This window comes from Colletotrichum paranaense (assembly GCF_030867605.1).
Source record: "Colletotrichum paranaense strain IMI 384185 chromosome Unknown Scaffold_2.1, whole genome shotgun sequence".
Taxonomy (NCBI): Eukaryota; Fungi; Ascomycota; class Sordariomycetes; order Glomerellales; family Glomerellaceae; genus Colletotrichum; species Colletotrichum paranaense.
The window spans coordinates 3,861,506-3,887,203 of NW_026848960.1; the positions used below are offsets into that span (position 1 = coordinate 3,861,506).

A 25,698-nucleotide genomic window follows, 5' to 3' on the forward strand; every position below is an offset into this window, starting at 1 on the left:
GTGATGATGTCCTCGCAGGCTAGGCTAGATGTTGAGTACACCGGATAAAGTAGATGAGATACTCTTCCTATGTGCCTTCCACTCCCTTCTAGATCATGCGTGGTTGAATGACAGTGGATGTTGATGAAGTGGCTCGAGTATCAGAGCATCCAATTGTATAGCCAAAGCAAGATTGTCCAAAAACATACCATCTACCCACTCACCTATCTAGCCAAAAAGCCAGTATAGCGAGTTTGAGAAGACGGCAAGACTACCAATCAATTTGTTTGATACGTGCTTCTGTGCTGTCTTTCAAGAAGCCTCGTCCTGTCTTGTGCTCTTGCGCTTCTTCATCGCCCAATACGTCTTTGACATTTGGTGATGAGTGTATTTTTCCATATCCGATTCGAGGTATGAGGTTTACTCGCCGTCTTTCTGATATTCTATCGCCTGATTCTGAGTAGGGCAGATTAGTGTAGTGGAAGCTTACAAATGATCGATGAAGGGGCTGAGTGCTAAAGATGAACATGAGCGCTCTCCGGCACCATTCTTGGCTAATTGATATGCTCCTACCCAGAGTCTGTTCGACAATCGAGATAGACGGTCTGAATAGCACAGTGCTCTTTGCTATGACTGACTTTCTTTCTTACTACTTTAACTTAGTCTCCCCCATTTTGAAATTTCTCTTCCCTGCCTCATAGTCCCATATTCTTTACATCTTCACATCAATTCCGACATCATGACGTCTCGGCAGCCAGCAGCATGTCCATCTCTCCTCCATGCCATCTCAGCTCACACTGCTAAACTAGATCCAAGTCTACACCAACCCGGATTTCGAATAGAAATAGGTATATAAAGATATCAGTTACCCTGTAAGTTGAAATCCTTTCCTCAGAGGCGGCAGCAGAAGCCAGCCAGCCAGCCAGATTAGGTCGTTTCTGAGGCTTGTGTATATCATCACGGGGCACTCAGGCAACTAACCACGTCATCGGCGCGGTGTCCCAATCTCTTTACAATAGCCACCTCAGGGGGGAAAAGGAACCTACCTTCCAACTATCTTCCATCCAAGAACTCGCTTCACCTTCCTCGGGGTATACAGCCAGGAACACAACCAAACACAAGACCAGGAGACGGTAGGCGCGATGGAAAGTAGAACCCGGTCAGTTTTTGATAACGCCGCGACCGCGCCCGCACCCGCGCCCGGGCCGAGCCCGCCGTGCCAGTCCCTGCTGCTCTCATCTCTAACGCGCGGCTGCTTCGTTCGGAAACACAGCCACCAGGCCACCCTGAAAGAATTTTGGCTAGAAATCTTTGCCTATTCATGTGAGAGGAACGTGAACGAGTTTGTGCAGGACCAAGATGATGCCGAGCGCCTATAAATTTCACTCGCGGTTGCCTTTCGAGAGGGTGTGCCCTCATGTACAGACGTCTATTCGTATTCATTACATGCCGGTGAGTGGATGGGTTCCAACACATGTAGACAGCTTCAATCGGACCAGAAGTTTGTCCTTGGATAGAACGAGGCAGTTGAGACGGCCGATCTTAAAGTGGGAACAATCAACAGCTTCCTAGGACTCTTCCTAGTTCGCTTAAAAGAGGACTAAAAATTCTATGATGAACCCTTCATAGTTGCTTACCCACTCATCCATTTGTAAGGTTATCAAGGACCCCGTATTTTGTCGGGGTAAGTGAGGGAGGTTGGAATTGCAAGAGCGCAACTACCAACGTATGTCAGCTAAGTAGAAAGACAGATTCGATGTCTACGTATGACAAACCCCCATCTTCCAACGGTATGCAACCTACCGATGTGGACGCTGGACCGGACCCTGAGCGCACACAGTTGAGGGACTTGAGGCTTTTCATCCTTCTCGTCCAAAAGAGCGTGTTGGCGTCATGAAGAGCGCCACTCTCAAGAAGCAGCCAAAACTTCCACAGACAGAACGGAGCTGACAGATCTTGCAGACTACCCGATATCTAGCCGTGCCATCGCCGACGGGGCATCTTCTACGGCCAGTGAAGCATCGCAAGCCGGAACATTCGTCATGCTGGTAATACACACCCCTAGAAACTCTGATGGAGGGAGGTTAAATAAGAGTCATCACATCAGCTCACACTCAGAGAAATAATCAACCTCACACAGGGAACCTCTCGTCTGCCAAAAGATCATTCTCCAATAAAATCGTACAAGTTCGTGATTAAATCGTACATGCCCTCCCGGACAAGTTGTATCAACGACATTTCCGTAAACACATCTTATAATATACCTCATTGCCCCTCCTAGGCTCCTCCCCATCAGACATACGCCCCGGGGTGCCTTATTGACCTCCCACAGCGCGTCCCACGGCCCCCGCAATCTCCCCAAACAAGATACCCTTGAACACGCTCTCGCCCATATTCTGCGTCCAGTGACCCGCTTTGGAAAGCTTCTCCTTCCAAAGCTTCTTCTGCTGCGGCGCCAGGTCCTCCCAGCTCACGGCGGGACCGTACACCTCCTCGTCGTGCACGGCGGCCTGGAACCGAGGGACGGGGTCTTCTTCGATATGCGTGGGGCTGACGACGTCCTCGCGGATGACGATGGGGTCTCCCTGCAGAGCGTGGACGTCGCCGATGAGAGACGTGAGGAACTCGTTGGGCATGTTCGCGACGGAGCCGCCGCCGGGAAGGATGCGCGGTTGGACTGCACCCATGGTTTCGAGGCCGAGTTGGAAGAGGATAGCGAGTACGAGGACGAGGACCGTCGTCGCTGCGAGCCAGGTCTTGGACCACTTGCGGGGCTGCAGGGCAACGGCGTAGCGCTGGGGGCGCGGCGGACCGCCCTTGCGGATAGGGGCGTCCCTGTCGGTGAACTTCTTCAAAAGGATAGAGTGCACGATGACGGTGTTCTTCATCGAGATACTCGCCAGCTTGATATACTGAGGGCGGGCGGTAGTCTTGGGCGGGACGTAGTGGGAGAGGGCGACGTTTGTGATCTGCAGAGGGTGCACTTCCTTCAACGTCGTAAGCAGATCAAAGTCGACGAGCAAGTCAATGCTCGAATGCGCCTTATGCTCGAGCGTGAAGAGCGATATCGACCGATCCTGGCCAACCGCGGCGACGAGGAACTGCGCATTGCCAATCTTGGCGCCAGGAGCCGAGGGAGGAGTGAGGTTCCGCGCAGCAATGGTTGTGATTTGATTCACTGCCTTGGGCAGCTTAACCGTCGCCGCCAAGCGTCCAGGTTCGTCCTCCTTGAGCGGCAGTCTGATTCCCAAAAGGATTGCACCAGCCCGCTTGGGAATGTTAGTGCCCGCCAAGACGAAGTCCTTCGACAGGTACCGGATTGACCGGAAGTTGGGCCAGGTGCCAGAACCGTCCTCTTTGATCTCATAGGCGTGGTGAGGGCCGTCAATTTCAGACTTGACGACATTGATGATGAACAACTCGCGCTCGTCGCAGTACGCGACTTGGTACGAGTCCTCTCCAGTCTGAATGACATCCACGTCCACGGGCTCCTTGGAGACGTCCAACTGTCCGAGGATCTTAGGCTTGGTAGCATTCCCAGCTGCAATCTCAAAAATCGCAATCTGTGACTGCTTAGCCAGTCCTGTGGCCACGACACCGAGCTGCTTCTCGCCGTACGGCGCAGACAGCCGGAGGACGCGCTGGTACGCATCCTTGTCGACCTCGTTATGGGCAAAGATGGAGGTGCGCGATAGCTCAGCCAGGCTCACACTAGGAGCGTTTGCGCCAGCCGAGACGCGCGCCTTGCTCTGCTCGATGCCAAAGGCGCGGAAGTGCTCGTTCTTGCCCTTTTCGACTTCTTCGGGGCTCGAGTTGATGCCGGCGTAGAGGTAGCTCGTTCTGCCCTTCTTGGGCCCGGCGGCGAGGGTCATGACGCTGTCCTCATTACGGCTGAGGTCGGCTTCGCCGCTGATTTGCAGTTCTTCTTTAGCTGAGGTGTCGATTACTGTCTGCGGCGCAAAAGGTCAGTCGCACGAAAAGGCAGATGAATGTGGGGGAGAGAAAGAGCGATTGGGGGTTGACGAACAATCTTATTGGCGACACCGCTGCGGTTGGCACCACCTCCTCCACCGATGAGAAGCCGATTTGGATCTTGAGGGTCGAATTCGCAGGCGTAGGGGAGGTAGTCGAGGGTGAGCTTCGCGGTCTCGAAGGGGGAAGCCATGGCTAGCGAATCTGACGGCGGTCTTGGTGGGGAGACGTTCCCTGCAAAATGGCTGGAAAATGGGTCCGAGGTGTGAGGGAAGAGGCTTCGAATATGGTGAGTACACGTTTCAATCGTCAAAGAACCATGGCCGACTGAGATTCAGGTGCACAACGTCTGCTGGAGGAGGAGAAGCTGTGATGTTGGAGAATGATGACGCCGGAACGAATGCGGAAAAAAAAGAGTTGGCCAGATGGCCTTGCCGAGTTAGTTTAGGGGGGGCAACGTCAGTTTGCCTCAGCTCTGGTTCTGCTATGGAACCTCCCCACGTGTGTTTTAGTGCAAGTAAGCTCAGCTGGAGCACGGGGCAGGCAACCTGAAGCTGTCACCTCACAGCTCTCGTCAGCGGGGGGAGCACTGGGGAGCATAGGGAGGTTCGTTGGCTGGTCCAAAGACCCCTGCTCTTCTTCTTCTTCTTCTTAATTGGCTGTGTTGATCAGTTCTATCCATATTTTCTCCAGAACCAGCTCCACGGAGCCGCCAAGATGAACAACTTCATTTCATCAACCACTTTGTCCCAATCATGTCTTTTTGCCGTCTTTTGTTGCTGCAGCTTTCAGTCTACCTTCATATTGAGGATGTCTTGTTCAAGCTTAAATGGACAACAACCATCGTATTCTTGTGTTGCTATGATCGCCATAAAGTCGGTGATTCTATCTATAGGTCTATGAATGGAAGCATTCGCTGGTAGCTTCTCTATAAATCACTCGATGCGCTGAGCAAGACGTGCCTTTCTCATCTCCAAATGAAAGCGCAAATAATCCTTGCTGGCACAACGCGTTGGCGGCATCATTCCGTCCCCTCCAGAAAACCAATGCCCATCCTGTCGAGAGTTCAAGCCTCTCTCAAAGGTCATCTCGGTTGCGCTGAATCGCAAACCAGGCGTCCTGGGCCACATGGAGCTGGTATAGCGTGTTGGGAACAAGGCCAAAGGTTTCATCGCGCTTTATGTTGGACAACTTGTTCGATTCCAGAGGGCGAATGGTCTTGCCACTGGGCGAGATAGACTGCTGGTCTGGACGGTTTTGTGGCTGCTGCGACTGTTGCCTCTGTTCAGCCTGGGAAGCCTGCTGTTGATCCAAGATTGTCTGAGCACGGTCCATGAGGTGCTCGTAATGGCGAATCCGATGCTCCCAGTGTCTCGATCGACCTCTGCCGTCGGGGTGATTGTCATGGCGATTCTGCCTTATGCTTCGGATTATCTCGTTGCAGTCGTGGCAGATCTGATCCTTGAGATTGGTGTGCTCGGATGGTTCGCGCTTCATGCAGCCAGATCTTGTGGTACCGCGGCTCTTACTGCAGTCATAGGTGACGCACTCAACGTGCTGGCACGCATAGGTATAGAAGACCTTCTGGCACATCTTGGCTGCGATGACTGGTTCACATGACTTGTTAGTGGTTGTCTCCAAAGCACAAGGGCGAATGCGGGATCATGCCTGATCTTCTTCAATGGAGTCTTGGTTGTATGGTGGTATATGCGTGATGATGTATTAGCGATCGTCTTTGTCTAGGTCAAAGATCGAATTGACGACTTTGATAGGTAGCGGGGGTTATATCGTGAGGCCCGTAAGATCGGCTTTTGTGAATAGCTTAAAAGGACCTTTGAAAAGACAGTCGACTGTAGGAGTGAGGGTATTGAATTAAGAGGGGCTGGCGATTATCTTCAAGAGGACGAGGGCGATTTCGAAGATATTGTGGCTGTCCTTTGACTTGGAGTGGGTGTACAAGAAGAGGTTGAAGGTTAAGAAAGGTGCCGGGATTTCTTCCGCTTCTAGTTCTGATCGATGGGAGGCGAGATCGATATTTCCTTTCGGTAGCTGCCGTTTCAGATTCTGTTAGAATGTGGGTTGTTCAGGCTCTCGTGAGTGAGGTGTTTTGTAGGGTAAGCTGGAGCTGGATATTAAGGTTCTGTCAGCCACGTGTTGGGGAGGACGAATCTTTTTGACGACCGTGACTGCAGTGCTTAGCAAGGCTGATAGGTCAGGAGCTAGGAGTCTTTGCCGAGAAGAAAGGACACCTTATCAACGAAGTGTTGGTGAACGTGAAGGGAAACAGGATTGGATTTGGAGGGTGCTTGGAATATAGAAAGTGAAGGTGAAGGTGGAACCTCAAGGAGGGAACGGGAAAGTGCGAATACGGAGCAGAAACTCACCACAGTGCAGGGTAACTCGAGCTTTGCTTGTCTTTCTAGGTATATCAAAGTCAGCTATGAACTGGTCGATCGCATGAAAAAGTTCAGTATTGCGAGGGACAGTTCTGCCAGGATCTCAAATTCTGTAGAGTGGTGTTGTTCTAGGGCAGGTGTGGCAGAAGTCTTAAAATAGAAGCGGTTTTGATGCTCACCGAAGGAGAGGTGTCGGTTGAAGAAATCGATTCAGACACTCTTCCCTGAGAAGATGTTTGATTTGTCGCCAGAAGGTCTGATATAAGAGTGAGGTCAGCGTCTTGAAAGTGATTCGCAGTCCGGGATGACCTGGTGATGGTCTAGGTAGGTGAAAGGTACGGGATGTAATACCAGACAGCGAAATGAATCGGTGTGGTTGGTGAGAGGATTGGAGAAAGAGGTCCGAAGGCAGAGGAAGATATTTCTAGTCCTCTGTCAAGTTTATGGGATATCGTACCAGGTAGTGGAAGGATATAGTGGTGATGGTGAGAGTGAGGAAGGAGAAAGTTAGGAGGTGTGAGAGGAGGAAGAGGAAAGTATTTGTAGTCCTCTGAGAGGTATGAGGTATGTTTAGTCGAGTTAGGAGCGAGGGAAGGCTCGACTAACTGAGGAGATGTGGGAAGAAGGACGTTGAGGGAAAGGTGAGAATGTACAAAAAGAAGACTTGGAGACCCTGGCTTTGGATAGAGAAGGAAAATCACCAACCAAGGATCAAAAAATGAGGCGGGATTCGAGATTGAAAATTCTGGCGTCGAGAGGGTCTGGTGTAGTTGGATAATATACTTTTGAACCGGCAAGGCGAGGGAAATCGTCAGAGTGCGAAGAAGACATTCTTCCAGTATAGTCGCCAGCGGAGAATACGCCTCGATCTCGAATCGTGAAAGGTAGAGATGAAAGCGAAGATGAACGAAGGGTTGAGAAGAAGACACAAAAACAAGTACCAACGAACCTTTCGTGAGAACTCAACTGTATCGTGAGAGCTTCAACGCTGCCGCAGTTGAAATCTCGAAATCGCGAGCAGGCGTTCCAGAATTGTTTCAAGAAAGACAATGCTCTGGTGCTCTGGAACTCAAATCAGGACTTCAAGTCGATGGCCCGGGTTCGATGTAGCCGGGTGAGCATATGTTGAGCATATGCTGCGTTCGAGGCGAAGTCGGGTTTGATGAGTAAGATTCAGGTCGAGGTTGGTCGCGATTTTGAAAGGAGAACGCTTGCAAGACCTCGCAGAGAAGGCAAAGATATGGAGGCTGCGAGCAAAAAGCCAGCGGAGCCGTCAGGGTCCCATCAGAGATCCCATCAGAGATCCCATCCGTAGATAAGATGGGAGTAGGAAGGAACGACCAGTCATCCAGCCAGTCAAGCACCTCTTTCCTCCTTTCATCTCAACCACCCTTTTCGAAAAGCAAGAACGCCATGCTATACCAAATCTCTCATTCTTCACTCATCATGTTCACTTTCATATCTCCTGAAGGAGCACAACCCCCAAGGTAGCACCAGTGAGAGGAGATCATCTTTACTCAATTAACATTTGTATTTCGTCCCAATCACCCAAACAACTCCAAGGCAACTCGCTACTACAACTACGAACCGACTACAACTACACCCGCCTCGTCAAAGCCAAGCTAATGACCGAAATGACCTCAGTTGGCGTCCCCCCAAACGGGGACTGCTTAATCGACAAGAATCTTCTCCTCCAACTCCCCAAACCGCTCATAAAAGCTCTCAAACAGCTTAATAGCGTGCTCCACGTCCGCGCTACCGCCCGTCTCGCGAATAGAGTGCATACTCAACTGCGGGTTACCCAGATCCAGCGTCCTCACGCCGAGCTTGGCGCTGAGCATGGGACCGATGGTGCTCCCGCACGGCGAGTCGTTGCGCACGACGAACAGCTGCAGAGGAACGCCCGCGAGGCGCGCGCACTCCTGCAGCAGCACGATGCCGGGCGAGTTGGTCGCGTAGCGCTGGTTGGCGTTGACCTTGATCACCGTGCCGCCGTTCATGGCCGGCTGGTGCGAGGACTCGTACTTGCCCGCGTAGTTGGGGTGCACCGAGTGCGCCATGTCGGCCGACACCAGGAAGGACCGCGAGAGCGTCTGCTCGTAGGCCGTTGACTCGTAGTCCCCGCCATCGTGGGAGGATACGGCCACGTACGACCCGTCCGAGGCCGTGTCGCGGCTGCCCGGGAGGGAGGCGAGGCGGCGCAGGACCGCGGGGAGGAGGTTCGAGTTGGCGCCGTGGGCCGAGGTAGAGCCGATTTCCTCGTGGTCGAAGCAGGTCACGAGGCGGATGGTGGAGTCGTTTTCGAGCACGTCGGCGGCGCGGACCGAGGCGATGAGGCCCTCGATGGAGCAGTACGTCATGTTGAGGTTGTCGAGGCGGGCCGAGAAGATGAACTCGTCGTTGAGGCCACCGAGGCAGGACTTTTGCACGTCGTAGAGGACGAGCTCGAAGTCGATGACGGCCTCGGGCTCGACCTCGGCGTGGGAGGCAATGACGTCGAGAATGTGAGGGTGGTGACGCTCCGTCATGGCCTTGAGCGGCTTGAAGTCCTCCTCGGCCTCGTCACCCTCAGGCTTGGCGCTGCCCTTGTTCAGCTCCGCCGTAGCCAGTCCGGCAATGGGAAACAGCTCGTTCTCCTTGTTCGGGTCAAAGGTAGAACTCCGGTCGAGGTGGATAGCGAGCGTCGGGATTCGCAGCAGCGGCTTGTCGACCTTGATGAGCTTCTGGACAAAGTTGCCCTCGGCGTCCTTGACGAGGACGCGCCCCGCGATGCTGAGGTCGCGATCAAACCAGCTGTGCCAGATGCCGCCGCCGTAGGTCTCGACGCCGACCTGCATGAAGCCGACGTTGCTCTTCTTGGAGACGGGCTTGATGCGCAGGGTCGGCGAGTCGGTGTGGGCGCCAATCATGGCGACGGGGTTGCCCGGCTTCCACTTCTTGCCGATGGCGAAGGCGACGATGGACGAGCCATTGCGGGTGAGGTAGTATTTCCCTCCCGGTCGCAGCGCCGAGTTCCACGAGTCGCGCTCCTTGATCTTTGTGAAGCCGGCCTTTTCGAGGCGGATGGCGGCGGTCGCGCAGGCGTGGTAGGCTGCGGGCGAGGGGCACGGTTAGCTGGCTTCTGCTGCTGCTTCTGCTGCTGCTGCTGCTGGGGTAAAGGTAGAAGACAAAGAAACCGTCCACGGCCGCAAACAATATGTCAATGGGTGCTTACGAGTAGGAGATGCGTTGACAAAGTCGACAAAGTCGAGGGCGGCAGCAGGGGGAGCCATTGTGCTGGTGGACGTTGAGAATCGAGCTCGGGTCTGGAGGGGTCGTCGAAGGACGGTGACGGTGACGGCTGCGATGGCGGGGTTCCTGATTGATCTGGCAGATGCTCGGCACAAGAAGGTCGTGGCCGGTAGCATTTAGGGGTTGCTAGATACGCAAAGGTAGGAAGTGCTTGTCCAATTACAACTAGGACAATGTCACAGACGTTGCTTCTCTCTCAGTGTCTATTCCGCGGAATCGTTCAGTTTGTTAGGATAGGTCACGAGGGGGTCGCATGTCGTCAAAAGGTAACCCGACGTTGATCCGGCGCCGAAAGCTGGGATTATTCTGCTTCACCAGCACCTGCCGAAAAGGAATGGGGGGACCCAGCCCAGGTGCGTTAGGTTGGTAGGTACTCCGTAGGTAGGTAGGCATGTACGCAGTAGAGTGGAGCATGTGCACCACCGGCTTTTGAGCGTTAGGTCCAGTTGATGGGAGATCGGTGGGTGGTGGCCGTGGTAGTGGTGGTGGTCCCCCAAAGACATTTGCTTGGATTGGAATGATCCGTCGCAGACCGGCAACTCAAAAGTACGTACTGACGCTCTCCAACACGCTTCGGGCACTGCGGACATCATGTATCTGTACATATCCCATCTCGCTCTACTACCCGTCCATCCCGTGAGTCTGTAGTGTAGGTAGATATGTAAGGCAAGGCGAGTCTACCTAATGTACTGGCGCGGCCGGGCTAAGGCAGAGAGGCAAAGGTAAAGCCAAAGGGTCGGTCGGGTCGGGTCATGTCAGCAACTATTCAGACAGCCTCCGTGGTGATTGCATACGCCACCAAGGAGGAAAAACCTCCCGTGATATAAGTTGGTGTAGGTAAGTATTTCATTCGGATCAAAAACGATGCGTCGTCGCCGGAGAGAGAGAGCAGAGGGCTTCGGTGGTGGTCTCTGTGCGCGACTTGATGCGCACCCTCTCTTTACTCTTTCTCACTCATGTCCTCGTCTTCCATCTTTTCCTCTTACACACGTATCCCTACGCACATACACGCACACACACACACAAGCATAATTCTTGAGCATAAACACCTCCCATCGCAAAATCCGCAGTGTGTTACCTGCCTACCTCGGCTCGGCTGGGACAGACTGCACTATCCCGTCTACTGTTGACCAAAGAATCCCTAATGGGCCGCTGCCCACGATGGGGACCCCAGTCTGTCTCCCCTTCACTACGCAGTAGAATGAAATGGGTTGGCTACAGCAACAACCGTACCTAGGCCAAAGGCTCTTGGCCCCCTGGCCTGGGCACCGAGGAACAGAGGGGGGAAAGTGGGAGAACTGCAGGAGACTATGCCTAGGTACGCAGCACGCTACTCCATACTCGGTAACAAGAACAGAAAGAAGAAAGAGAAAGGGCGGGAGGGCAGGAAAAAAAAGAAGAAGCACCCAAGTTCAGGGTCAAGGGGAAAAAGAAGATGAAGGACAAGGCAAGGCAAGGCAAGGCACCCGAACCCGCGCAAAGTGGCGGCAAAGTCGATGACTGTAAAACCCATGCACCATGTCGATACCTGGCGTTGCAGCACGACAGATACGGAATTGGACCCCCCTCCCTCCTTACACCCCGGCTCTGCAGATCCCAGGGATTTCCTTGAACACAAGCCACAGCCAGCCAGACTGCCAGACTGAGTGACTGTCCCAGCAGCGCCTTGCAGGACCATGGACGGGATGATGGGACACCAAAGTTGACATCCATCAAACAAGCCATTATGCTTCCCGTCCATCTCTCACACGCTCTCCTCGTCTCTCCATCTGTCTCAGTGCCTCCTGGTGGTGGTGGTGTTTCTCCAAACAAGAAGAAACAAGGAATCGATCAAGCCACCCTGCCACTCAAGAAGAAGCACAGCCAGCCAGCAACGAGAAGACGGCAGAGAGGGCTGCCACTGCCAGGCAAACACCAGATGGCTCATAGCACATGGTGAAACTGTCACCGGCCCTCTCTCCACTTCCTCCCATTTCCCAACGCTGCCACACACACACACACAGCACTTACGAGCAAAAAGACTTGGGCCACTCTGAGCTCCGTACCGGTCGGGGGAGCCAAGCTCATTGGCGTGGTCCCCTTTTGGGATGCCCTGCAGGCGCTTGTCTGTGCTCATCCCCACCTCTCCATTCCTGAGCCAGGCGTACTAGGTCAATATGAGAGGTGCTGCTCTGGTATCCGTATGGATACACATTGCAGTACCTATGTGTTGTAGAGTGCGGGCTCCCAGGGTTTGTTCAATCTTCATCTCACCAAAATGAAAACAAAGATCTCTAGCCTCTTTGGCTGCCAACGAGAGCACGAAGCCAGCTTCTTGGCACCCTGAGTTTCCGCTGCCTGCTAGATAGTTTTGTTGGTATGGCGAACTTGGTGTCAGTACCCTCTTCATGCAGAGTTGTGAGGACGCCTTCGATCCCCGTCCAAGGCCCAGACAACAAGGCATAGGTCGTGTAGCCGTACCGGTAGTCTATCTGTAGAGTAAGTCGCAGCCACGAGACCTGCAGTCGGCTGGTCTGTCAGTCTGTCCTTACCAGAGTCCAAAGGTCCGAAAGTCCTGCAGTAACGTCGACGGTCGACCACCACCGCGCTCTACTTAGCCCGCAACCCGCCCCAGACCCCTGTCAAGGTCAAAACTAACGAGCAGGGGTACTCCATGACCAACGCGGACCCGGGTTTGACAAGCTGCCCTTTCTTTTGCACGGAGCAGATGCCAGGTCCCTTCGGATCAGGCAGAGTATCGAGCAGGTGGTCAGTCAGCGAACGATGTGTGGCCATCAGACAACTCTGTTCGGAGACTGGGCGGCCTTATGAGTACCGTGTACGGAGTACCTATGGGCTCTGGGAATACCCATCATGTTTCTCAAAGTGCAATCCTTTGTCAGAAAAGCGGCCGGCGGCCAGCTATACATCGCGGTTCCCGAGGTTGATGGAGGCTGATCAAAAACACCCGGCCAAACTACCGATGCCCCGTGATTATCGCACGTCGGCACGCATGCCGATGTCGCGAATTTGGTGCAAAGGAGAGAGCCGCACTCAAGGCCTCTATCCGTACCGCGGTAGTGTTTACCGCTTATCTATATTCTTCACGCCTTCTGGAAGGGCGTCGGGATCTGAAGAAAAACAAGTGGCAGTCAATTCCTGCGCCTGACCCGGTATCTTCATCAGTCGCGAAGGCATGGAAGACACCTACATCGCACATCGCCCAACACAAGACGCGCTGACCCGACATCCGACCTTCACACCCCGTCTCTTCCAGTATACACATTCGATTATCAGCTGGCAACCGTTTGCAGTTTGCTGTCAAGTGGTTCTTTTTCGCCACGGGCTGGACTGCCACCCGAATGAGCCAAAGAACGGCTTCCTCCAAGGCCCGGTGGTAATCTCAAGCCACCGTCTTTGCTGGGCAGAAAAAAAGAAACTGGCGACTGAGATGTAGAAGAGAGACGGGCCCCAAATGAGACGAAGAGACACACCTCGCCCCAGTAGGTGCCGCCTACCGAGTTTGAAAGCCAATCATTGTCCGTTCTTTGGGTCGGTCCCTTTGACCAGGGGTTGGCCTTGTCGGGTAGTGGACACTCGTCCCAGCGACACGCATACGCTTCCGTCACCTTCCAGTGAGATCCTCAGGGGCACGAATGCTCTCTTCCTCGATGTCCCCTGCGCAGCACACGAGTGAAAAGCTCCATCTTGATAGAAGGAAGACTGGCAGGTGTCTCTTGCTGTTCTTATCCTGGCGGTGCTTTGAATGTGGCATATTTGACACACGCAAGCGCCAGCTTCTTGTCGCGATGCTTGATGGAGGCTCATGGCATGGGATACCCACACACAATGAGATGGGGGAGCTGGCTCCGGGACTCGAGCATGGTCCGGACCCACCACAAGGGGCGGGGGTCTGGCCCCCTTGCCCTTCCCGGGTCGTCGATTTGAGTGCGACGATCAGACATCTTCGACTGTATCAAAAGAGCTACCGTCTGTTGGACACTGTTTCCTCTGTCTTTGGCGTAGTTGCAACTTGCGAGCTGTCGCCATCTAAGCACGCAAGTAGAAACTCGCGGCTCTTTCGACCGCTCTGAAATGAAGTGCGCGATGCGTATGCTTGGCTGAAAAAGGTGATGCGATGGCAACTGGCCACAATCGTCCTCGATGCCCATCGATCTCAGCCAAGGGTGTGTGTCGTCAGATACGGGTGGTGTCTTTGGTGACGCCATTCCCTTGCCAATCGAGCCTCTCTGCCCGGTATGACAAAGTCCAAACTCATACCGTCATGTCCTCCGATGGAGACCAGCAGCCCTCTTATGCTGGCCACAAAGGTCGATCGATGTTGAGTGACTGAGTGATTGCTTGTTTTTTTTGTTTCTTTCTTGTTGATGAGTGTTTTTGATCGTCATATCAACAGGTTTCTGTGCGTAGCTAGCTCCCGCACTGGCAGTTCGAAACTTTGGAGGGGACCCGCAGATCATCCAAGGTAAGTGGGCTGTTGGCATCCCAAATCCTGCCTAGGCATACCAAGACGCTTCACATTGCCCTCAAGGTCCCGAGTCAGAGCATCATTTTCACCTTGAAGAGAGAAAGGTCGGTAGCGGCGACAGAGGCGACAAATTGTGCTCGAATCTGTTGGCTGTATGACCCTCAACCGTGCCGTTCAAGCGGGAACGAAAGCGCAAACTCTAAGCCCATACCAAGTCTCTGCTTTCGTCCTTTCCAACGTGTATCTAATGTCAATGGCCCTGCCGCTAGCCGGAACACACATGCAAAGGTAGAGGAGAGCACGGTGGCAATCCCATGACCCCGAGCGCATAAAAGCAACGGTGCCATCTAGATCACCAAGACCAGAGGGAGAAACAAGGTATTCTGGGATGGAGAGCAGAGGTGATTGAGTGAGTCGCTCTACGCCAGGGATTCCCGCGTGGAAGCATAACAGCGAGCAGAAGGTTGGTAGGCACGTAGGTGGGTTGCTTGACATTATTCGTACTCGTTTCGTCTGCTTTTTTCTAGATGACCTTCCATCGATGGAGGGAGAGATATCTTCTCACAGCCTTATGTTCATCGCAATGCAGGTGTCGTAGCCAACTCTTTGTGCTGCATCCCCTGCCCTGGAGTAATTGGCAACATCAAGCCGGGCGGCGATCCCTGCGCAGCGTCCTGAAAAGAACACTCGACTGTGCACCCTTCTCTCTTGCTCTTGAGAATCAGGCGTGCCAGGGTTTTTTTCGAGCTGATGCCGCGTCGTACAGTCGGCTGCTAGCCTCGCTGCTTTCGCTGCGCGGTATTTGTGTATTACTTCGTGTTCTTTGGCAGCTCTCACAGCAGTGCTGCCTCGTTTCTGCATATTCATGACCCTGTCTGCCTGTCAGCCACTTTGGCTGGGGAAGCGGGGTGTGTGGCCCAAGGCGTAAGGCTTGGAACCAGAAACAGATGATTGACCGCGCACGAGTTCCCTTGTCGACTTGATTCTTGTTCCTCATGAATCTGAAAGAATTCTTTACCTGTGAGGAATGTATCTTCTGCCCAAGTCCCAGAAGAAGTTGTTGATGCGACAGGATTCAACTCATACTGTCGATAGTACTCCGTACTCTGTACTGCCACTCGGAACCCTGGCGGTGATCGTTGCAGACACGGGCCAATAATAGGAAGCAACGATTCAACGTCTGCACGAACTTCGACAGCAAAAGTTCAGAACAACGGTCAATCCTCCGAGCTGGACCGGGCGAGAAAGAGCTCTCGTATCTTCTCCAGACTGGACCAGCTGATGATGAGATTTTTTCGACGACTGCCATTATCGAAGCGTGGAATACGGAAGAGGTAAAAAAGAAATAGATGCAGCGCAGCTTTGGTACGCACACCAGCTGCCTCGAACCATTGGAGCTGTTTACCGGATCAAGGATCTGGCTGATGGTGTTGCCAACCCCTGCTGGGCTGAGAAGACCCCGAAGATGCAACGCCAATGAACGGGTGATGTGCTAGTGAGGCGATCGACTTGACCGAGACTGGATTGTCAGCCACGCGCACGCCAGTACAAAGTAGCCTGCGCCTCTTCCATCTGGCGGCCCCCCCGGGGAGTGTCACTAGTTCGAGCACCCACGCCATCAGATAGTAGTGCGAGCGGCCACTTGGTGAAGGCGTTGGACGGCTGGCGACATGGGGAGCCAGGAGGACAATATGCCCTTCTGCCACGACTCTTGGCCATACATATATTGAATGGCATGCGCGGTGGCGATGGCTCATGATTATATGATGACAGAGCGGTGGTCTTTCAGAGCTACCGGGGGTTTCTAGTGGCCATCGAAGAAGCGGTAAGTAGGAAGACTTTCTTCAGGCTCATCAAATCGAAAAGCAACAAGGGCGAGGCGAGAAGTTGGTGCGAAAGCAGAAAGACATGTTGAACAAAGATTGGCCCGACGGATCCAGGTCAAGGCCCCCCCCCCCCCCGTCTGTTGTATGCTGGGCCGTCCACACTTGAAACGGATGTGCTATTTTGGCGGCCAAGGTACGCGGCGGGCAGTGGGGCACCTGGCATAACCTGATGAAGCCTTCTCTGGATTTGTCTGTGTCTGCGTCTGCATCTGCTACGCGGTGCCTGAAGGCTCTCTGTCTGTGTCTCCGTCCGTCTATACTCTTCTCGGTTCTTGCAGCATCTGTCAATCGGTGCAGTGCGTTTTGGGCGTGCAGCGCCGCCAGCTGGTACAAGGTGCGGCACGTCTGCGACACGTCTAGGCCGGGTGCTGCTGCAGAGACATTGGAAAAGAAGCAGTGTGGCATCGTCCAGGTGAGAGGGACGGGGATGGTCTGGAGTCTAGGGGCCGCAAAAGGAGCCAAGCGCAGCGGAAGACGCTTTGCTTTTCTGACATGGCCAGACGATTGTTTGGCAGAAGAAGAGCCCCACTTCCGGGAGCTGGTCCGTTGACTGTCCTTCACCTTCACGCCCTGCAGCTGTGATACTGGACAACTCGCCCGCCGCGACGGTGGAAGAGATGAGGTTTGTGGCCGATACTTGGTGAGATAGAGTCTTTTGGTACTGTGCATTGGTGAGGATGGGAGCCTTGTGGCAGTCCTGATAGCAAGAGTGTTCGGGTTGTTAGCCAGACCATCAGCCTGGCCCTGCATCCATGCAGTTGAAGCCAGGAGGCCGTGATTGCGGTAAGGTGACGAGTTGGAACCTGTTTCTTAGTCAGGGACGGGAGGCCATAGGCCAGAATCGGATCCGGAAGAAAGAAATATGATTGTAATAGCGGTGGTGGTTGAGTCGAGGACTGAGCTCCCGTCTAAAGCCATAAGTATGTGCAACTTGACGCGGCTGGAACGAGACGAGTCTGGGGACGTAACCTTATTACGCGTGGTCCAGCCAGTCACAGTCTTTTTTCCTACTCAACGGTCTGACAACCGGAGGCTCGATGGTAGAGAAGGATGGGAATTTTTTCTCTTTCTTTCTCTGCGGCCAAAACGGCCGAGAAATGAGGTAGCATGGTTAAGTAGAGGGACTACTTGGTTTGTTCTCGTGATCATGTTGGTCTGATGGGGGCAAGAAAAGCCAAAGGTTGAGGATATCTGCCCGAGTCTGGTATCGCGACTGGTTTCTTGGCATCCAAGGAGCAAAAAAGGAAGAGAGAAAGGAGAGCAAAGAAGCAAAAAGCACCCCTCAAACACACAAAAGAGAGACAACCTCAGCCGTTGGTCGCGCGAGAGAGAGAGGGGAAGCGTGCTCTGTGTAACCATGACTTGTCGCCGTTGCTCGCGTCGCCCGTTTACTGCCCACATATCGCAGCACTAGAATGATGTAATCAGGATTGGAAGGCGGCGAGGACGAGAGCAAAGGCAGGCACGCAAGAGTCAGGAGTTGGCAGGCACGATTCGACGAAAGGCGAGTTGGGTTGGGCGGGCACACACCTTCACACTTCCTCTCTTAGCATCCATTCAGAAGCAACGGGACGCCAAGTATCAGTCACCGGCAAGGTTAGGCAAGTACCGAATGGGATCCAGACACATCGTGATTGGGCCTGACCGAGAGTCTCTACACACACACACACAGTAGAGAGAAGGACGGGAGAGTGAAGGGGGAAGGGGGGGGGGGCGTGATTGGAAGTACCCGAGTATCTAGGTACCTTCTCAATGAGAGGGGGTAGGGTGTGGGTAACGAATGAAATGGAAGGGAAAGAGGGAGTGGAGGGGGGAACTTTCCCTTGGGGCCTTTCCTGCCTCTGGTCTGGGTTGGGATTTTTTTCTCTCTTAGCTGGAGATCCTCTGCAACGACCAGCTGCCATTCCCCGTCTGAGAGGCAGGCACCTCACCTCACCTCACAGCAAGGCGAGGCAAAGGCACCTTGGACACCAAAAGGTACATATGGATCCTCTTAGGGGCGATGATGCGCAGATGGGTGGGCAATCGCAAACTACACTACACTGTACTACGTATAGGCACCATACTCACCCAATTCTCATCATCGTGTCTTTTTTTTTTTTTTTTTTTTTTCTTTTGGCAACGGTTGGAGGATATGCCCAATCCAGAGAGTAATCAATTAAACAGAAAGCCGTCTATATATCTCGTCAAAGTATCTCTGGAAATGATTCTTGGCAGAAATGAAATTGACAATGCCCACGGACAAAAGTCTCTCTCTTTTATTCTCCCTCACAATTAAGGTAGCCTCACCATGATTTTCTCCACGACGGGGCCAAAAAGTCAACCTTAGAAAGCAGGTAGATTACAACTGGCAGAAAAAAAAAAAAAGCCCCAACACAAAGGAGAAGAAGAAGAAGATTTGCAGATCTCTCTCGTCCGTTTGATGTCTCGACTCTCCCAAAGTCCAGGGCCCCAAACCTGCCAACCAACACCTTGTTTCTTTTTAGGTTGGAGCCGGTTTGGAAGAACCTAATTAATTCCACCTCAGGTCCCTGACTTGATGTCCACGGGCAGCCTTTACACTTTCCTTCCCCCCCCCCCCCTGTTACCGACATTACCTTATCCCATATCTACCTTACGGTCGGTGTATTTCGTACGGGGATGCGGATCCCTCCACTTGCTTCAGAGCCTCTCTGTACGAAGTATGACTCTTGACTCTTGTATCTCTCTCTGATCCAACTAACACCCGACGGGACTCACTGCTCGTTAGTCATCCACCATCACCAAGACCACCAAACCCCAGCAGTCAATCACCTTATATCTCTGCGACGTTTCTCTGAGGCTCATACTGCTCAACTGATGCAGTGTGGTGAGATGGGCAATCTCTCATACTTTTGTGTGACACTTTTGCTTGTGCTCATCTCGCCGCATTGAGAGAGAGTGAAGCACCTTATTTTGGCACAAGGTTTCGTAGTAAAAGCGTCGTCGCGCGCAAGGCCCCAATCTAATGGCCGTCCCCCCCGTTCAGATGATTGCCCCAGCCGTTGCCTTTGAAGGGTCCCTTTACTTTCCCCCCCCTTCCAAACACTCAAACGCTGACTCTGTGTGTTCACTCGGGTCTGCCTGCTCTGAGGTGAGTGTGGTTGTCGCTTTTCGTTTCTTTGGGGGCAGGCACTCTCAGATGCAGTGTGTGGTGAGTAAGATGCACGGCCTGCGCCAACCCCAGAGTGCCCGCGAATGGAGGAGGAATGAAGGGTACGGAGTGCGGACCGTCGTCGAGGAAACCTGACATGGACCATGATGGTCTCCCAGGGCCCGGCCGGATCCCCGATCGATCATGGTGGGCAAGTTTAGTCACAAAATATGAATGAGAGAGAGGGAGAGAGAGAGGAGAAGATGGAGACGGTATGCATCTGGCTGGCCTTGTTGCAGTGAGTAGTGTGTGACTGTGACTCGAGACATGATAAGGCGGATGATCTTTGCTACACCCCGAGATCAACTTACTCGGTGAACGATCCGTAGTGTAGGGCAATAGGGCCAACTGAGAGTCTGCGACATGCAAACATGGCAGATCGAAACGGCTCCCGTCGACGACCCCTGGTGTCTGATCATGCCCTGCCCACCGGCACATTTCTCAACACCTGCTGCAGGTAAACAGTGAACCTACGAGACCAGATTGGAACCGTGATACCCAGGCCTCGATGCTGTGGCCCGAACAAAGCCCATCTGGACCCCGGTTCGGAGCCGCGGGAGACATGTCGTCCGGGGTTGGTTGGTGATGGCTGGACGGAGCATCGTCCGTAGACTTGAGAATAACATGTTAGGCTGACGGGTTCCTGTTGAGGCTGGAGACGCGGCGTCGCAAACTCGGGTGGCGCCAATCTACCTACTTCACTTTGTCAGTCACGAACTGGTCAGTTGGGTTGTCAGTATTGCGTCTCTGTACGAATACAATAATTCGTACTGTGGTATATTCTCGATGCCAGACAGCAGTCTGCAGAGGTGGACAATGTGGCAGTGGTGGGTGGGCACTAAGGATACATAGCTTGACTGAAATCTGGGACTCGCAGGGTGCTCGTGGCCCCGTGCATCCGTGCCTCCGCGCCCTTGTTATTTTCTCCTCCCGGCACGCATGTACTTCGTCCCGTTTCGCTGCAACGCTTTCCTCATATTGAGATGGATCGATGTGGATGAGCCTAATACCAACGTCCATTCCTTGGTCCTGGTCCTGGTCCTGGTCCTGGTCTTGCGGCTTACCCGTCGTCTTGGGCCTCCCCGTCGAAGTTCCAACGTTCAACGCATCTCCAACTCGCATACTGCCTTTTTTTGTCGCCTCTGATAGAAGCCAGATGACACTTTTGAAAAAATAAGTACCAGATTGCCAGCAGATACACCGCCAGGTCACGTCTCCATACCGCCGCGGTCACTTGGCACAAGCTCAGGTACCTCCTCACACCTTGTGAGAAGCAGGCCGTCACGGCTTGATCATTTCAGGTCTAGCGCCCATGTGTGCAATCGAACTAGACAAGGATCACCCTGGAGTACTTTGTGCAGCGTGTTGGGGGGAAAAAGCAGCAACTTGAGCCACGAGCCGTGAGCCTCGAGCTTTTTTTCGAGCCTTTTCTCTCTGTCTCCCTCTCTGCCTCTCTCTTTCCTCTCTGAGTCTGTGTGGTTTGCGTTCCGGTTCTTTGAGAGGGTCCCCTTCCGTCTCTGCTAGGTGGGCGTGCCCTTCCTGACCACAATGAGACGCTACACACACCGCGAATCAATTTTTGCATGGCTTTCCCCCTGCTACAGACGCCATGTGAGGTTCTCTAGTGCGCAAAGTACCGGCTTGCGGTCAAGATTCTTCCTCGCCAATGACCTCTGGTCTGTACTGCGTAGTCTGTAGTCTGTACAGTACGGATATGCAAAGCATCAATGCAAGGGCAAATATCCCCTGCTACGTTGTTGTATTTGCAGCTCCTTCTTCTCAGTAGGCACCTCGGCTTTGTCTCCCATCAGGTGTACCTGACAGGAGCAGGGACACCAGTGTGGCGGGGACAAGAATAATGAAGCAACGAAGCGCCGAAACGCGAATTGGGGAATGCGTGGGCGGGAAGGACTCGGACTTGAGGACCATGTTGCTGGGTCGTGAGGATCTGTGGGAGACAAGACGACGGGCGAATAGGAATGACAAGAGTGTGACGGCAGAGTGGTTCAACTGGTAATCGGAAGCAGGAAAAGGAACAGGAATGAAAACTTACTTGCCCACCTGGGAAGCAAGACGAGAGGGAAGGGGATAAGAAGAAATGAGGCAAAGACAAACGAGGCTCGGTCTAGGAAAAAGGTTGACGGTTGGCCTGCATCTATTCCAACACTATTACGGGGCAGGCCGCCTATGTATCCGTTCGCACTTTGTTAGGGTGGGAGGAACTCGCCAATGGGCCAATGTCTTGCCATGGCTGGACTCGGGAGAGACATTGGATTGTATCGACGGACCGAGTGTTGATTCTGCCAGGCTTCAAGAATGCGCGGCGTAACCATTGGAAGCTGCAGAAAGTCGACGACCACCTCAGAGAACCCGGCGCAGAAATGAGATGGAATGTAGAAAGGGTCTGTTGGTACTAGGTAACTAGGAATGGCCCAGCTACTAACTGGTTCTTCGTACCAAGACCGAGATGAAGAATTGGGACGTCGAAATTCCTCTACATTCCTTTGCCTCTCGCATCGCGGATTGCCCGGGGCAGGTCCCTGGTAACTGGGAACAGACGAGGTGCCGTGAATGGTGGCGTAGCCGTGCCGGTCCTTACCGGCTTGCCTTGCCCTGCTCACCGGGTGATGTAGGTAAATCACTGGCGAGCGAGACGCGTGACTGGGGGGTTTTTGAGAGATGGCCATGGATTTGCTCCTCCACGATCTGCTGGAGAGAGCTCATGGTGATCGTCGCATCGCAATGTGGCATAACAGGCTGGTGAATTGATGGTGGATATCCGGTACGTGGCTCATCCAGGCTGAGCATCTGGAGGGAGATGAACAGCAGTACTCCGTACTCGGTACTCTATCCGTATATTCGTGAGTAATCATGACCGCCCCCGAAGCTGGAAACTTTTTGGAATGGCCTCGGAGGGGGGCAGACAGAAGAAGAAGACGGCCAAGGCAAGGCCAAGGCAGGGTACATCAGACATACGGGGTCCGGTATCGAGGTTGGCTCTGACCCTGGCCCCCGGCACTGACCCCTTCGGTCTGTCTGTACTTTGTACCGTCGTCGGTTGGCATGGAGTGAAAGAAGCTCTCCAAAGGTTAGATGAAGCAGATGAGGCGAGGACACCACCACACTCGCATCATGTCGTTCGTCAACGTCGTTCGTTCCCGGAGCGTTATTCTGATGCGCCTTGGATAGGCGTATGTGGTACGGAGACATACCTTGGGCAGTTTGTGTACGCAATAAGGTGTTTAGGTGTACATGGTAGATATCGGTTCTGGCTGGATGTCAAAGGCTTACCCGGAAGGCCTGGGCTCGAGGTACGACGTACACACAGAGTCTAGAGTTGGCTACCAGGTTGTGTCGTGTTAGCACCCATGATACACATACAGTCAAGAGTATCGCGGACCATTGTTGACCGCTTCCTACACCGCTGCGCTGATAGACTGGTACATGTTGAAAAATGCTGGGTCTCTTTTTTTTTTCGTATCAGTCTCAACCACTGGAGATGTCGCTGCGAGAATATAGGGCTTCAAACCAGGTTCAGACGATGTGCAATAGGAACTCCGAGAATGAGTAAGAAATGGTACGGATAGAGTGGCAGAGAGGGCTGCTTGCTGGTGGCATTACACAGTATGGGCAACGGGGAGTGAGAGATGGAGGCAGACGGAGAATGTGCGTGGTGTGTCCAAGGTATCTTGACCGCACCCCCCTGTCACTAATACCACATCAGCCCCCCTCCCCTCTCACAATCCACGTCCCAGTCCCTGCCCTGCCTGCCTGGTCTGGTTTTCCCCTCTCAGAGTGCCAGAGTGCAAAAGAGTATTAGATTCTGCGAATATGTGAGGTAGATGAGATACAGACTAAGGTAGTCTTTCCTAAGGCTCGAGGGCGGGAAGCCAGGAACCACATGAGAAATGAAATAAAGTATTGGATAGGTAGAATAAAATAAAAAATCACCAACTGCGCAAAGGAAAGAAAAGGAAAGGAAGGAAGAGGGTCCCCCATTTTCGCCAGGTGCCCACTTTAGCCCGCCTGGCTTCCCTTCCCTTCCCTTCCTTCCTTCCTTCCCCCCTACCTCTGTACGGATGGATACCTACGCAGTACATAGAAAGGTACTCCGTACCTTGCCCGTCTTTCCTCGTCCATGTTTATCCCCCCTCCCCAGTCTTCCAATGCCAGTCTCCATTGCACCTCACAGTCCAGTCCATATTCTGATGCCAATGCAGTCGGTGTTGGCGAGCAGGCGCGCACTAGTTGGCAGGTCGTGATGGACCGCAAAAAAAAGGATGGGCTGCGGCGGCTGCCCTTGTCTTTTGCATGCCGGTATTGCTGTGCAGCGCTTGCCCTGGTGCGAAGTGTGAAGTGTGTACCTTTTCGTCCCAAGGTACCTTTCCTACCTTACTGCCCAAGGGTACGGGCTCGCTGCCCACCCGGCCCTCACCTCACGTTCAACTTACACCGAATGCCCGGCCCTCATGACCAAGACCATTCTCTCTCTTGCCGGGACGAACGGCCGCAACCTTGTTCAAGTATTCAAAGCACAGATACGGATAGAGACTTATACGGAATCAACATCTGGCCTACTTTTATCAATTGAAAAGTGGGAAGAGAACAACAGAATTACGTCCAGCAGAAACTCCCGTCTCTCCCTCGCCAACTTCAGGTACCTGAGGTGGTGACGAACCCTTGCACGTGAAGTGAGGCAAGGTACCTCGTGCACCTTCCTAAGCTCACCGGTACCTGGATATTGCGGCTTGCCTCTTGTTGCTCCTGCTGCGCTGCCCTGCTCTTTCCCACAGCTACCTCCCACCCCCCACTTCCAGATTAGCACCACACCCCCTCCTTCACAGGCTCTCGTCCAATCATCTCTCACCAATCCGCGCTGTCGTCCACTCATCATCGCACGCCCTCCCCTCTCCAACTGCGCATCTCGCCGCCCTGCAGGCCCCATCCAAGCCCATCCTCTCTTCTCTCTGTCTGGTCTCCCACCACCACCCACGTACTCACGCTCATGGTGCCAGGCACCTCGTCTCCAGTCACTCTCACAGTCTCACTCACATCCACCACCACCACCACCAGACCTGCTTCTTCACTGCGAGCGCCCTCTTCCTCTCTCTCTTCGCCCTACCTTACCTACTACCATTCTATTCGTACGAATACACCTACTTACCTGCTCCGACCTCCGACCTCATCCTCGTCCACCTTGCTACGGATACGTCCTCCCTCCCTCCCTTTCTTTCTCTACATACGGCTAGGTATTCTGTCACCACCTCTCCTCCTCTTCCTCCGGGCCCTCCTTCTCAGCAGTCAGTCGCCTGGTCGCCCCTCTTCTTTGGGAGAATGGTTGGAATCCCCTCCTCTTCTTCTCTTTTCTCACCTTGCTCATCTGATTCAATCCAGAAAAAGGTGAACGAGCGTCTATTCGCGATATAGGGCGATTACGACGACAGCTTCCCACCTCGATCTCCTCGTCCAGTTGTCGTTTCAGCCACCCTAGTCGACCGTCGACCACAGGCAAAAATAGGCTCCACGCTTAAAAGGGCGCCAATCCTGAGCCCACCAGAACCTAAATCAACTGGCACTGAGCGAGCAAAGCCCATCTCCAGGAGGCTCCACAACGCCCAACGATCCCGTCCTCTGCCGTAACCCATTGCTCACTGCACTCACCACACGCACCACGCACGCACGCACACACCTCTTCTCTCTCTCTCTCTCTCTCTCTATCTCTCGCAGCAGCCATCTCTTCCACCTCTTTTTCTCTTCCTACAACACACTCCACACGGCCGCTCCGTCGTTGTTGTCGATTTTTCCTCTTTTCTTCGTGAGCTTCTCGTCGCACTCGTCGCCGCTGTTCACCAATCCAGAATTGGGCGACGCCTGCAGAGACGACAAGCTTGTATTGCATAATTTGCTACGCACAGTACCGTCCTGTTTTCGCAGACCACCCCCGGCTCGCTTTGTCTCGACCTGCGGCTGTCCACGCCCACCCTCCACTCTCTGGAATTTCCGCCGCTCCTGGACGGACACAACCGAAACCACAACAACCCACCACCGACAGCCACCTCTCGTCGCGGGTCATTTGCTCTTCACTCCTCTCTCCAGTCGAGTCGTCTGCATCTTCCTTTCTCAAACTCATGCCACAGCGACTGGCGCAACATCCAAAGTCGTTGCTGAACCAGGCGCTCGGGTCCCTTGACGACTCCACGTAATCTGCGTGAACGAAAAACACGAGACGAGACCGCCGAACTACCACCCACACTTGCCTCGTCATCCTCCTCACTACTCCAGGACGCCCACCGACGACGAACAGGATTTTTGCGTGGCATCGCAACAACTCATACGAGCGCAACACCGGCTTTCCCGTCGCTTACCGCACCCGACTAGCTCCTTCATGCCTGTCGCAAGTCGTTAGGCACCCTGCAGGCAGTCAACGGCTCCGTGCCTCATTGTTAAGAACAAAACCAGACCAGCAACACTTCTAAGCTTTGGACCTTTCAACTCGATCAAACTTCTCTCCCACCATTCCGACCACTGGACCGC

General features: G+C 53.6%; 6 protein-coding genes across 6 annotated transcripts; 1 reads left to right on the top strand and 5 right to left on the bottom strand.

Annotated features, from left to right (window-relative positions):
- Positions 1–2,294: 2,294 nt before the first annotated feature.
- Positions 2,295–4,144, bottom strand: CPAR01_03206 (uncharacterized protein; the record flags this gene model as incomplete). Its single annotated transcript, XM_060487493.1, has 2 exons — positions 2,295–3,929; positions 4,007–4,144. 2 exons carry the CDS (start codon positions 4,142–4,144, stop codon positions 2,295–2,297), a joined length of 1,773 nt encoding a protein of 590 aa, XP_060354821.1.
- Positions 4,145–5,028: 884 nt separating this feature from the next.
- On the bottom strand, positions 5,029–5,544 carry CPAR01_03207 (uncharacterized protein; the record flags this gene model as incomplete). The annotated part of the gene is made up of 1 exon (XM_060487494.1): positions 5,029–5,544. The coding sequence occupies one exon, from the start codon at positions 5,542–5,544 to the stop codon at positions 5,029–5,031; it is 516 nt and encodes a 171-aa protein (XP_060354822.1).
- Positions 5,545–8,017: 2,473 nt separating this feature from the next.
- Positions 8,018–9,754, bottom strand: CPAR01_03208 (aminopeptidase I zinc metalloprotease; the record flags this gene model as incomplete). The annotated part of the gene is made up of 2 exons (XM_060487495.1): positions 8,018–9,438; positions 9,562–9,754. 2 exons carry the CDS (start codon positions 9,752–9,754, stop codon positions 8,018–8,020), a joined length of 1,614 nt encoding a protein of 537 aa, XP_060354823.1.
- A 1,658-nt stretch (positions 9,755–11,412) lies between these two features.
- CPAR01_03209 (uncharacterized protein) lies at positions 11,413–11,754 on the bottom strand (the record flags this gene model as incomplete). The annotated part of the gene is made up of 1 exon (XM_060487496.1): positions 11,413–11,754. One exon carries the CDS (start codon positions 11,752–11,754, stop codon positions 11,413–11,415), a length of 342 nt encoding a protein of 113 aa, XP_060354824.1.
- A 4,407-nt stretch (positions 11,755–16,161) lies between these two features.
- On the top strand, positions 16,162–16,636 carry CPAR01_03210 (uncharacterized protein; the record flags this gene model as incomplete). Its single annotated transcript, XM_060487497.1, has 2 exons — positions 16,162–16,404; positions 16,493–16,636. The coding sequence occupies 2 exons, from the start codon at positions 16,162–16,164 to the stop codon at positions 16,634–16,636; spliced, it is 387 nt and encodes a 128-aa protein (XP_060354825.1).
- Positions 16,637–18,823: 2,187 nt separating this feature from the next.
- CPAR01_03211 (uncharacterized protein) lies at positions 18,824–19,270 on the bottom strand (the record flags this gene model as incomplete). The annotated part of the gene is made up of 1 exon (XM_060487498.1): positions 18,824–19,270. The coding sequence occupies one exon, from the start codon at positions 19,268–19,270 to the stop codon at positions 18,824–18,826; it is 447 nt and encodes a 148-aa protein (XP_060354826.1).
- Between the last annotated feature and the right edge of the window lie 6,428 nt (positions 19,271–25,698).